Source organism: Dromiciops gliroides, chromosome 4, assembly GCF_019393635.1.
Source record: "Dromiciops gliroides isolate mDroGli1 chromosome 4, mDroGli1.pri, whole genome shotgun sequence".
Lineage (NCBI taxonomy): Eukaryota > Metazoa > Chordata > Mammalia > Microbiotheria > Microbiotheriidae > Dromiciops > Dromiciops gliroides.
The window spans coordinates 207,461,866-207,476,111 of NC_057864.1; the positions used below are offsets into that span (position 1 = coordinate 207,461,866).

General features: G+C 34.1%; 1 protein-coding gene across 2 annotated transcripts in view; it reads left to right on the top strand.

Annotated features, from left to right (window-relative positions):
* The window catches only part of ABCA5 (ATP binding cassette subfamily A member 5), a 136,497-nt gene that overhangs the window by 87,127 nt on the left and 35,124 nt on the right, over positions 1 to 14,246 (top strand). For both annotated transcript variants that reach the window (XM_044002517.1, XM_044002518.1), the window contains exons 22-24: positions 283 to 420; positions 9,218 to 9,331; positions 13,056 to 13,226. In XM_044002517.1, coding sequence (XP_043858452.1) covers positions 283 to 420; positions 9,218 to 9,331; positions 13,056 to 13,226 — 423 coding nt within the window. The remainder of the gene's footprint in view (positions 1 to 282; positions 421 to 9,217; positions 9,332 to 13,055; positions 13,227 to 14,246) is intronic.

A 14,246-nucleotide genomic window follows, 5' to 3' on the forward strand; every position in this document is an offset into this window, starting at 1 on the left:
CAGGAAATTATACGTGCTAAGGCCAGGAGATAACAAACTATCTTAAGATATATTTGGAAAGTCAAAAGAAAGAGGTGTGGAATATAATAACAGTTACAGAGCAGTGTATCCGTAACAGTAAAAGACAAAATAAAAGCATTGTAGTAATTCTTTTTCTCTTTTATTGTAAAACTACATGTTTACAACTGTTTTCAGTAGTACTATGATTTATTCTCTAATATCAGTAACAGTAAAATATAAAACCCATTGTACTCTAATAATTATTTTTCTTTTTTGTTGTAGGACTACATGTTTGTAACTGTTTTCAATAGTACTATGATTTATTCTCTACCAGTATTAATGAATCTTATTAGCAACTCTATTCTTTATAACTTAAATGTGACAGAAAATATCCAGATCTGGAACACACCATTCTTTCAAGTAAGTTGACTACACATTCTAAGCAAATATTGTGGACTTCATTACTAAGAAATCACATTAGTGATTAGTTACATTAGAAATCACAGAATGGATGTTAAAGTAGAAGAAAACAGGGAAAAAGTTATTTAGTACTGGAGGTACTATTTGAAAATCTTAGTCTACAGTTACCAGTGAATTTTCAATATTATATCATCATGTTTCAACAAAATAATCTATCTTTCACCTCTTGTGTGTAGTGAAATCCTACTCTGGTGGCATTCTATAACTTCTGGTCTTAGAAGTAATTCTCAATAGAAGTTGATTGTAGAATCAAAGGATTAGTGTTACTCTGATAATAAGATGTCCCCTTTTTTTGCAGGGGTCTCAACCTATGATTTCATCAGTGTGGGAAACTCTAGGTGTGGAAACCCCCTCCATCAATATCTAACAGAAAGTGGTCCATAAATCTTAGAGGGTTCCTTGGAGCACTGATCCATTTAAGTGACTTGCCCATATTTCTCAACTCTAGGCATCAGAAAAAAAAAATTAGCACTAGACATCAGGGACCACTTGAACCCAGGTTTTCCAGCCTCTCTACCTATAACTTCTGGTCTTAGAAGTACTTCTCAATAGAAGTTGATTGTAGAATCCAGGGGATCTTGTTATCTGAATAGTCAGTGTCAAAGTCCCCATAATTACAAAGTTGCATTCTGTTTTTACCATTTTTTGTTTTGTTATTTCATTGATGTATAGAATTTCTAGTGAGGAAAAAGCCTTCTACTCTTGCAAATCAATAACTGTTAGACAACTTACAGACTTTTCTGGAAGCTGAGCAGTTAAGTGATTTGCCCAAGGTAAGACAACTAGTAGATGTAGGAGGCTGGCTTTGAACTCTAGGTTTTTGCCTCTGTGGCCATCTTTTCTCACTGTGTCATGTTGCCTTTCTACAAGACTACAGGAAGCAAAATGTATCAAAAAATGAAAATAATTAAAAATATATATTTACAAATAGTTATATGACCATTTAAAAAATTAGGCTCCATTCACACATCTCTTGCTTCCTTAACACTAGCATCCGTTCCTAGACATGATGTTAATGTCTTTGCTGTTCATTTTCTGTTGGTCAGTCTCTTCCCTAATTGTCAGTTTCTACCTAATTGTCAGTAAGTAGTCCAAAAAAAGATTATTTTTAATATCAAAGGATTCAGGAAAGCCCTTGGGAAAATTGAAGAAACTGTAAAATATTTTTTGCAATGATGACTTTATTTTTAAATTAATAAAAATCTACTTTCCCTTCTCCCCATCCAAATTGGTGGGGGAAAACCCCCAAAATAAAAACAAAATCCATGTAGCAAATATGCATATTTAAGCAAAACAAATTCCTGCATAAGCCATATCCAAAAAATATCTCATTCTTCATCTTGAGTTCATCACCTTTTTTTAGGAGGTGAGTAACATGTGTCATCATTGGTCTTATTGTAATTGTGGTAATCACTACATTGATCAGATTTTGTAAGTCTTTCAAAGTTGTTAGTCTTAAAATGTTGTCATTATATCAGTTGTTTTCATGACTATGCACTTCTTTAGAATTTTCCAAATATAGAATAATATCATCTGCAAAGAGCTTTGTTTCTTTGTTGCCCATTTTTATTCCTCAAATTTTTTTTTTACTTTTTTTTTTTTTTGGTGAGGCAGTTGGGGTTAAGTGACTTGCCCAGGGTCACACATCTAGTAAGTGTCAAGGGTCTGAGGCCGAATTTGAGCTCAGGTCCTCCTGAATCCAGGGCTGGTGCTCTATCCACTGCACCACCTACCTGCCCCTGTAGCTGGCATTTTTAATACAATATTTAATAATAATCATGATGATAGACATTCCTTGCTTCACCCTTGATTTTACTGGGAAGATTTCTAGTTTATCCCCATTGCAGATCACGTTTCCTCTCACATTTAGATGGATACTACTTATGATTTTAAGAAAGACTCCATTGATTCTTATGCTTTCTAGTGTTTTTAATAAGAATGGGTGTTGTGTTTTGTCAAAGACTTTTTTTGCTTCTATTGATATATTGGTTTTTGTTGTTTTTATTATTGTTGTGGTCGATTATGCTGATAGTCTTCCTGTATTGAACCAGTCCAGTATTCCTGGTATAAATCCCACCTGGTCATAGCATATGATCTTTCTGATATATTGCTGTAATCTCCTTGTTGGTATTTTATTTAAAATTTTTGCAGTGATATTCCTTAGAGAAATTGGAATATAGTTTTCATTCTCTGTTTTCGCTCTGCCTGGTCTAGGTATCAAAACCATATTTACATCATAAAAGGAATTTGGCAGGATTCCTTCTTTACCAATGTTTTCAGATAGTTATAGTTGGAATTAATTGTTCCTTAAATGTTTGGTAGAATTAATTTGTGAATCTTTCTGGTCCTGGTGATTTTTTTCTTAAAGAGTTCGTTTATAGCTTATTCAATTTATTTTTCTAAGATAAGGTTATTTAAGTATCCTGTTTCCTCTTCTTTTAATCTGGGCAATTTATGTTTTAAAATACTCATCCATTTCACTAAAATCATCAGATTTATTGGTATATAATTAGAAAATTAATTCCTAATAATTGCTTTAATTTCGTCTTCATTGGTGCTAAATTCACCCTCTTCATTTTTTCTTTTAAAAATCAAATTAAGCAATCAATTTTATTGATTTTTTTTCATAAAACCAGCTTCTAGTTTTATTTATTAGCTCAATGGATTTTTTACTTTAAATTTTATTTATCTTTCCTGTGATTTTTCAGGATTGAAAAATCCTGAAACCCCACTTTGACTCTGAAATTCATGGGTACTATCAGCAAAAAAGACTGAACCTGGGAGAATCCAGGTTTGCTGACTTCCATTTAAAGAGGGACCTTAAGCTCAGAACATCTCATTTCTCACCTGGCTACACTACTTTCAGACTTCTCTGACTTTTGTACCATGTCCCAGGTAGCTTATTATCAGGAAAAACTTCATAATTTTGCAAGATCCCTTCTACCTTGGTATTCTACCTTATCACTACCCTCCATCCTTCTGATTGGAGCTATAAACTCCAAAACCTCAGCTCATAATATCTCTTCATTTCTCACCTGGCTGTTTGGTGTTTGGGATTTAAAATTTGTTCTTTTTCTAGTATGTTTTTTTAGTTGCATGATCTATTCATTGATCTGTTCTTTCTCTTTTTTATTGAAGTATGCATTTAGAGATATAAAATTTCCCCTAAGTGCTGTTTTGTCTGCATCTCACAAATTTTGGTATGTTGTCTCATTGTTATCATTCTCTTTAATGAAATTATTGTTATTATGATTTGTTCTTTAACCTACTCATTCTTTAGGATTAGATTATTTTTAGTTTCTGATTAATTTTTAATCTTTGCTTCCACCACTCTTTATTGAATATAATTTTTATTGCATTATAGTCTGACCAAGGATGCATTTAGTATTTCTGCTTTTCTGCATCTGTTTATGAGGTTTTTATGCCCTAATACATGGTCAGTTTTTGTAAAGGTACCATGTATAGCTGAAGAAAAGGTATACATCTTTCTGTTCCATTTCTGTTTTCTCCAGAAGTCAAAATTTGATTCAACTCCTTAACTTTTTTCTTGTTTATTTTATGATTATGTGTATCTAGCTCTGAGAAGAGAAAATTGAGTCCCCCACATGTACAGTTTTATTTTCTATTTCCTCTTGTAACTCATTTAACTTTTCCTTTTAAGAATTTGAATGCCAGGGGGCAGCCAGGGGGTGCAGTGTTTAAACTACCAGCTCTGGATTCAAGAGGACCTGACTTCAAATGCAGTCTCAGACACTTGACACTTACTAGCTATGTGACCTTGGGCAAGTCACTTAACTCTCATTGCCCCACAAAAAATAAATAATTTGGATGCTATACCATATGGTGTATATATGTTTAATATTAATATTACTTCATTGTCTATGGTGCCTTTCAGCGAGATGTAGTTTCCCTGCTTATCTCTTTTAATTAGGTCTTTTTTTTGCTTTTGCTGTGTTTGAGATCATGATTGTTACCCCTGCCTTTTTTAACTTAAGTTGAGGCATTAATAGATTCTGCTCCAGCCTATTATCTTAACTTTCTACATTTCAAGTATGTTTCTTGTTTCCAATAATATCTTTTATTTTATTTTTAAAGTTTTTTTTTTAACTTTTTGCGGGGCAGTGAGGGTTAAGTGACTTGCCCAGAGTCACACAGCTAGTAAGTGCCAAGTGTCTGAGGCCGGATTTGAACTCAGGTACTCCTGAATCCAGGGTTGGTACTTTATCCACTGTGCCACCTAGCTGCCCCCTCCAATAATATCTTATTGGATTCTGGTTTCTAATTCATTCTGATATCTGCTTGTATTTTATGGGCCAATTCATCCCATTCACAGTTATAATAACTAACTCTGGGTCTCTCTCCATCCTATTTTTTTCTTTTTCTTTTTCTCTATTTCTTTTTATCCTGTCACTCTTCTAAAGTATGTTTTCCTTCTGACCACTGCTTTCCTTTATCTACCCTCTCTTTTATTTCCCCCCTCCTACTTTTCCATTGGTTAAGATAGTTTCCCATACACAGATGATTTTGTGTGTGTGTGTGTTTATGTTCCCTCTTTGAAGCAATTTAGATAAAAATGAGGTTCAGGCATTTTCTTCTGCCTTCCTCTCCCCATTTTCATATCCACTGTAAAAGCTATTTCTTATATTCCTCTATCTCTTATAAATATGATGTTTTCCCCCATTCTTCCTCTGCCTTTTTAATGCATCCTTCTTTCTCACCCGTGCATATTTTTAAGATCACCTCAACATAATAAATTCACACATATGCCCTTCTAACTGTTCTGATAATGATAAAGTTCTTAGAAGTTACATGTACCATTTTCCAATATAGGAATGTAAACAGTTTAACTTATGATTTCTTTCATGTTAACCTTTTTATGCTTCTCTTGAGACTTGTCTTTGAAACTCACATTTTCTATTTTCTCTGGTCTTTTCATTAGGAATTCTTAAAAGTCCTCTTTTTCATCAAATGTCCATTTTTCCCCTGAAGGATTATATTTGGTTTTGCTTGGTAGATTATTCTTGGTTATAACCATAGTTTCTTGCCTTCCAGAATATCATATTCTAAGCCCTCTTCTCCTTTAACATGATAGCTGCTAATTCTTATGTAATCTTGACTGTGGTTCCATGATATTTGAATAGTTTCTTTCTGGCTGCATGAGCTATTTGACTTTGTTCTCTAGAATGTATCTGTAATATTCCTGGGAGGTTACATTTTGGGATCTCTTTCAGGTCCTGGTGGTCAGTAGATTCATTCAATTTCTACATTGCTCTCTATTTTAGGGCAGTTTTCCTTTATAATTACTTGAAATATACTTATATGAAATTGCTCACTGTCTGAGGGAAGGGAAGGATTTGGAACTCAAAACTTAAAAAAAAGTAACGAATGTTAAAAATTGTTTTTACATGTAAAAAAATAGTGAGGAATTTGAAACAACAACAAAAAGGAAATATAATGTCTAGGCTCTTTCTTCGAGCATGACTTTCAGGTAGTCCAATAATTCTTTTTTCCCCCACTTAATAGTATTTTATGTTTTCCAATTACATGTAAAAGTAGCTTTCAACATTCATTTTCTTAGAGTAATAAACATTTTTATTTATAGTTTTGAGTTCCAATTTTTATCCCTCCTTTCCTCTCTCCCCTTCCCCTCCTTGAGGCGGTAAGCAATCAGATATGGATTGTACATGTACAATTATATAAACATTACCATATTAGTAATTTTGTATAAGAAAACTTAAATGAAAGAAAAAAATGATAGAAAGTGAAAAATAGCATGCTTTAGTGTGTGTTCCATTGATATCAGTTCTTTCTTTGAAGGTGGATAGTATGTTTCATCAATAGTCCATTGGGATTATCTTAGATCATTGTATTATTGAGAGTAGTTAAGTTGTTCGTAGTTCTTCATCAAAAAATATTGCTGTCTCTGCACACAATGTTCTTTTGGTTCTGCTCACTTCACTATACATCAGTTCATACAAGTCTTTCCAGGCCTTTCTGAAATCATCCTGCTTGTCATATCTTATAGCACAATAATAGTCCATTACCATCATAAAGCACAGGTTGTTTAGCCTTTCCTCAATTGATGGGCATTCCTTTGATTTCTAATTCTTAGCCATCACAAAAAGAGCTGCTATAAATATTTTTGTACTAATAAGTCTTTTTCTCTTTTTGGAGATATCTTTGGGATATAAACCTAGAAGTGGTATTTCTGGATCAAAGAGTATGCACAGTTCTATAGCCCTCTAGACATAGTTCCAGATTGTTCTCCAGAATGTCAACATTCATTTTTATAAGATTTTTGAGTTTAAAATTTTTATCCTTTCCTCAAGACAGCAGTCTGATATAGGGTTATACATACATGTACAATCATGTTAAATATATTTCCCCATACGTCAAGTTGTGAAAGAAGAATCAGCACAAAAGGGAAAAACGATGAGAAAGAAAGAACAAAAAATGAAAACAGTATGCTTCTATCTGCATTTAGACTCCGTAGATCTTTCTATGGATGTGGATTTCATTTTGCATCATGAGTCATTTGGAAGTGTCTTGTATCTTTGTATTGCTGAGAAGAGCTAAGTCTGTCAGTTGATTATTGAACAGTGTTGCTGTTACTGTGTATGATTTTTTTCTGGTTCTGCCCACTTCACTCAGCATTGATTCATGTAAGTCTTTCCAGGTTTTTCTGAAATCTACCTGCTTATCATTTCTTACAACACTAGTATTTCATTAGGTTCATATACCATATAAGTTCAATAATTCTAAAATTATCTTTCTTCAGTCTGTTTTCCAGATCACTTATTTTTCTGATGAGATATTTCACATTTTCTTCTATTCCTTATTCTTTTGCCTTTGTTTTATTGTTTCTTGATGTCTTATGAAGTCATTAGCTTCCATTTGCCCAATTCTAATTGTTAAGGAATTGTTTTGTTCGGTGAGCTTTTGTACTTTTTTTTAAACTTTTTTTTTAAACCATCAAGCCAGTTCTACTTCTTAAGGAGTTCCTTTCTTGAGTGAATTTTTGTGCCTCTTTTACCATCAAGCCAATCCTATTTTTTAAGGTGTTATTTTCTTTAGATTTTTTTTTTATACTTTACGAAGCTTAGTTGTCTTTTCATAATTTTCTTCTCTTGCTCTTATTTCTTTACCCAGTTTTTCCTTTACCACTCTTACTTAATTTGAAAATCAGTTTTTAGCTCTGCCAGGAATTCTTACTAGGCTTGTGTCCAACTCATTTTTTTTTCTTTAAGACTTTGCTTATAGCTCTTGACATCCTAATCTTCAAAATTTATGTCTTGAGCTTTCTTGTTACTATAGTAACTTTTTAGTGGTCAGGTTCTTTTTGTTTGTTTGCTCATTTTATCTAGCCTGTTTCTTGACTTTGTTATGTTAAAGTTAGTCTCTGTTCCCAGCAAAGGTGGGGGTGGGGCAGAGAGGACTGTTGCAAAGGTCAGACACTCTTGTTTTCAGAGTTAGTTCTGGGACTTTGGAAGTTTTTGGTAGTTCCAAGGTGATGTGACCTGGGGAGAGATGCAGTCACTGCTTTCCTGGTCTCTGCTTTGGTTCTTATCTAGAAAGGGCCCCAATCCCTTGGGATGTCAGTTGATACTGTCCCTTAGAGTTCTTGATCCTTGGGACCAGAAATGATACTGTTACTCAATGCCTTTGCTTCCTCATTACTGAAAATGGTCTTCTTTGCCCTTGAACTTGACCTGGAAGTGCTTATAGGCAATGGAATTTCCAAACATTGTCTGATCTATGTAATCTCTTTGACCAGTTGTCCTATCCCCTTAGTTCCAAAGCTGCTGCCGCTGCTGTTACTGCTATCACCATCACCAAGTGCTACCACTGGTGTTGCATCCATGTAGGCTCTGGGCCTGTCTTCTTGAGACCTCTGACGTTGTCTTGGGGTAGAAGAATGTCTCACCTGAACTTTTTGTTGGCTCTGCTGATCCAGAATTTGATTTGAGGCATTATTTTAAAGTTGTTTGGAAGAGAGTTTTGGGAGAGTTTGACTGTTGTGCCTTGTCTATTCCAACATCTTGCTTCCACCCCTCAGATCAATTCTTTATTTTTCAGAATCTTAATGTCTTTTTTATAGCTAAAGTTCACACTTTTCATAGACAAAGACAACAGGAAAATTAAATTAAAGGTATAAAAAGTATATCCAAACTCCTACATTGCTGAACTTTTTCAGTTTCTTGTTCATTTGTTTTTTCTATTAGGTTCTGCCTGGCTTGTACTCACACCATACTCTCATTATTTTCTGTCTCCTCCAACATTTGTTTAGCCTTTTAGATTCTAATATCTCCTGCAACTGCTCACCCTCCATCTCTTTTGCCCAGTGGTTATGCGGTCCTTTTCTCAGAATGTGCATGTTCATTCATTTAAGTAAAGCATATTTAATTTTTTACAATAATGGAGTGAAGTATAATTGACAGATTCACTTTCTTATCTCTATTCCACACTCACTGAAATAGAAGATAAGTGATTTACCCAAGGTCACACAACTGGCTCAGCTTTGACTTGAGTCTAGATTTCCTAATCAGCCTCCTAATTTTCTTTCTACTAGAGCCTGTTATTAATATATAATATTAATTAGTTAATATTAATTAATAATGTATAATATATGAATATATGTATTTTATGTGTTATCATAGTGCTTTTAATGCTTTTTTCAAAAAGAAAACTAGTGGGATGGTATAAAGTTACTTTTTATTCTTTTTTTGTTTTATTTTAGGAAATTACTGACATAGTTTTTAGAATTGAGCTGTATTTTCAAGCAGCTCTGCTTGGAATCATTGTGACTGCAATGCCACCCTACTTTGCAATGGAAAATGCTGAAAATCATAAGGTAATGTAGATACTTTTAAAAAATGAATTGCATATTCATACTGCTTTTATATAATGTACAAAAATTAAATTTATAAATTTGTGAGTAACTTTTACATTATAAAATTTCTTTGACCAAAAGTTTTTCTTTTATGCTCAAGTTTTCAGTATATTTTATATAATGGGTTTTTTTAGGCATAACTTTTCAAGAATATGTTGCATTAAGCCAAAATATATATGTAATTTTTTACTTCTATATATTTGTTTGCTAGATTTGTCAGATATGTGTGTTATAGAGAGTTGTCTGGGGCACTAAGAGGTTAAATTATTTTTTATCTTTGGTCATAGTCATGATGTTTCAGAGACAGGGTTTGACATTAGCTATCCCCAATTACAAAGCCAGTTTTCAATATAATAACATTAGTAATAATAATAATAATAACAATAATAAACTATATGCCAGGTACTATACTAAGCACTTCACAATTATTATCATATTTAATTTTCACAACAACCATGGGAGTGCTATTTATAGGTTCTTTGTTATCAATGAGGAAACTGAAGCAAACAAAGGTTAGGTGATTCGTCCTGTGTCAGCTAATAAATGTTTGAAGTCATATTTGAACTCAGGTCTTGCTTACTCAAGGCTGTACACTCTATCCACCGTGATATCTGGCAGACAGCTTTTTGAGTATAAGTTACAAAGTAGGTGCCCGTCTCTATTGGTTGAGGAAGTTCCCTTTAGCAATGAAATCACAAAACCAGTCTGGAAAAAGAAATGTGATAATAGAAATACAAAGCCATGTGCTAATAATTCTTGAGAACCATTCATTTAGAAACAATGCAGTAGTCTTTTAGACCTCCTTACATAAATCAAAGAATCACAGAATTTGAGAACTTCTTGTTTGCTTGCTCTTTCCCCGATGCCTACAAATACCTTGTCTCTCTTATCCTCAAAAAGCATTTATTTTATCCTCTCATTTCTTTTCTTTATTTCTTTTTTTTTTTTTAGTGAGGCAATTGGGGTTAAGTGACTTGCCCAAGGTCACACAGCTAGTAAGTATTAAGTGTCTGAGGCTGGATTTGAACTCAGGTCCTCCTGACTCCAGGGCCGGTGCTCTATCCACTGCGCCACCTAGCTGCCCCTATCCTCTCATTTCTACTAGCTAATATCCTATATCTTATCTTCCTTTCTCTGCTAAATTCTTTGAAAAAATTATCTACACTTGGGGCCTCCACTTCCTCTATTCTCAGTCTCTTCTGAAACCACTGTAATCTGGCTTCCAGTTTCCCTTTCCAACTGAAACTACTGTCTTTTTAATCACTTGTACCTCTAATGGCCTTTTCTCAATCTCATCCTTCTTGAATTCTCCATAGCGTTTGATAGCATTGATCACTATCTCTCTTGGATACAAGCTTCTTTGTAGGTTTTTCTAACACTGCTTTTGCCTGGTTCCCTGACCAATGTTTCTGAGTTTTATTTGTTGGATCTTCATGGGCCCTCTACTCTTTTTTTTTTCTTGAAACTATCTCTCAGTGATCTTCTCAGTTCAATTATCATTTCTGTCATGAGTCCCAGATATATCTGTCATTCCCAGGTCTCTCTTCTGAACTGTAATTCTATATCTCCTACTGCCTGCTAGACATTTTGAACAAAATTCATTATCTTTCCCTTGAAATCCACTTTTCTTGAACTCTCTTATTAAATCTTTAAAAGATTTACAACCTCAGCATCCCCCTTTACTCTAAACTCTTACTCATCCATCATAGCCAGTTATTTACTAGATCTTGTCATTTCTACCTTTATAACATCTCTGCTCATTTATTCTGCTCATTCATTCAACCATCAACCTAGTTCAGCTCTTATGCAATGGCCTTTTTAATAATCTTCCTACCTCGTGTCTTTCTCTATTCCAATCTTCTTCCACACCACTGTCAAGCTGATTTTCCTAAAGGGCAATTCTGACCATGTCACCCAATCAATCTCCAACCCCTTCTTAATAAACACCAATGGCTCTCTCTTTTTCTAGGATGAAATATAAAGTCCTTCCTTTGGTATTTAAGACTCTTCACAACTTGGCCCCTTCCTACCTTTTCAGTTTTCTCACCCTTTACTCCTTTCTGCACAACTCTCCTTACTTGTGCCTCTTGACATCTCCAGCTTCCATCTCAAATGACACCTTTTGCAGTACTTTCTAGTCCCCTTAGTCACTTGAGCCTTTCCCTCTAAAGTTACTTTCCTTCTACTCTGTATCTATAATGTATGTTCCTGTTTATTTACATGTTGTTATATCAGTTAATAAGGAAGATCCTTTGTGTTTTGCCTTTATATCCTGAGAGCTCAGGACAGTGCCTGTGCATAGTAGGTGCTTAATAAATCTTGTCAGTTCATCTTATTTGTCCCTCCAACTTAGGTACAGAGCTAATTATGGAATTAAGAATGAGATTTGACATAAAGGTCCATTCCATTCATAAAATATATAAGTTGAATTAAGTAATTGTCCCTTAATTAAATGTTTAGGGAAAGGAGATGAGTTGAGATAACTTTGGCATTTAAAGCATGGGAAGGGGAGCAAAATTTGTTCAGCACCCTTTTTCCTAGGCTAAAAGCATTACAAGATCATACCTGTCCTGTTATTGTTTGTTTTTTTTTTCCAGTTTTCTTTTCTTCTTTTTCCTTTGTGTTAGTAGGGGCAGTCTTGGTGGTAATAATCATGTTGGTGCTAGGCTTGGGGCTAATGGAATGTTTAGGATAATTGTAGGAGATTAAAGATAAGGACACCCCCCCCCAACAATTCTAAATCTCTCCCTGTCCCTCTTAAGCCTTTTAATGAGTAACAATATAATAAATTATTCAGTGGAAATGAGTGCAGATAATCAGGCTCTCAATAGACATTAAGGACTTACTATGTACCAGACACTATGTGAAATCACAAGACATTTTTATTTGGTTTCACAATATCTTGGGCAATGGGGGTTAAGTGACTTGCCCAGGGTCACACAGCTAGTAAGTGTCAAGTGTCTGAGGCCGGATTTGAACTCAGGTCCTCCTGAATCCAGGGTGGGTGCTTTATCCACTTTGCCACCTAACTTCCCCAATATGTTCATTTGAATATAAGTATTTTGAAATTGTCATTTCACATAAAATAACGAAGGGTCCTGTGAAATCTTAGCTTTATAAGTTGGAAAGTTATTCATTTTTCTTTACTAAACTTTGACATTTTTTCCCATAAAATGTGCCATTTTTTCACTGATTCAAGGTTTATTTTCTCTCAAAACTTCCCTGGAACAGAAATGTTAGATATTTTTATTTTTTTTAATGTTTAAAAAACATAAAATTTGAGTCTGTGAAAACTTAGTTTGGTCTTACATACATTTTCTGTCTAGATTGTCCTTAAATCACCTGATAATTTACTATTTTCTATTTCATTTTGGCTTAGCATACTGTGATTTTAATAGTCTTTCTGTTCTTGAAGACGTGTTGAAATTTTTAAAGATGAAAAGTATTAAGCCAATTTGGCTGCTTAATGTAAATTGTATATTTTTTGTTCTTGGTGGTGGTAGGAATTTTCCTTAGCTTGGATATTAGGAGGTAGGTTTGAAGAGGTAGTTGGGCAAATGACTTTTATGTTTTTTTAATTTCATGTTTAGATTATTTCAGTAATCCACCATTTTATATGTGTATGTATAAAAATTGCAATTGTGTTCAGGATTATTTATGTGCTTTTTTTCCCCCTTTCTTATAGATCAGATCTTATACCCAGCTGAAAATCTCAGGTCTTTTTCCATCTGCCTATTGGACTGGACAAGCGATAATTGACTTTCCTTTGTTTTTTGTTGTTCTTGTTTTGATGCTAGGAAGCTTATTTGCATTTCACTATGGAGTTTATTTTTATGCTCTGAAGTTCCTTTCTGTGGTAAGTTAATGACTTTTCTATTTGAGTTTGTATTTGTATAATTTAAAACAATACTTTGAAAGTTCTACAATTTTTTAGTGTATGGATATTCACTAGCATAGATTATTTAATCTTTACCTTCTCTTTTCCTCCCTCTCCTCCCCAAATTCCACCAGAAAAATGAAATGCATTTAGCCAAGGTTGACTGCAGACAGCGGGTACTCAGTTTGTGGCTGAGTGACATAGTTTGGCAAATCTTAAGTAAAATTGTGTTCCTCTGAAAGAAGAAGGCCATTAGTAGGTGGACTTTAGTGGAGGATTTACAAATTACTCCGTTTTAATAACCAGATATTTAAACTATCCTGGCCATTTTCAATTAGCATAGCCAGTATTTGTGATACTGAGATTTTGAAGAGATGAAATAATCATCATTGTAAATTTCTTGAGAGCACGGAAGAGACAAGTAGGTCTTTGTAGTTCTCCTTATATAGTGCCTAGTTTACCGTTACATATAATTAGGTAATAATATATGCTTTTTAATAAGTGATCATATTTTATAGTTCTACAAATGATTATCAAGGATAGGGTTACCTTTTCACATAGTAGTTAAGCTTTATGATAGTAGGAGTGAGTGGTTCCCTGTACCCTTCTTCTTTGTGAAATATATCTTACCTGCTGTAAAGTCCATCATTTCACAATAAAATAAGATTTAAAATGCAAATACCCCAAGAAGAAGTATTCATATGATTTAAATTTACTCTTATGTTTGAAGAAATTAGATGCTGAAGAGGAGACAGTACTGGACTTAGAGTCAGGAGAGAGCTGGTTTCACATCCAGTGCTAGCTCTGACTAGCCATACAGGAATTGCTCCCAGTGTTCACGTTTGTAATGCATGTATACTAATACCTGTATTGATAACTTTAGAGGGGGAAGGTTAGGTTTGGACTGTGATTTTATTGTTTTGGGACCTTTCAGATGAAGAAATTCCCTCTACCAGTTCAAGTCAACACCTTCCCTGCAGAGTATGGTCTTAGCGAATT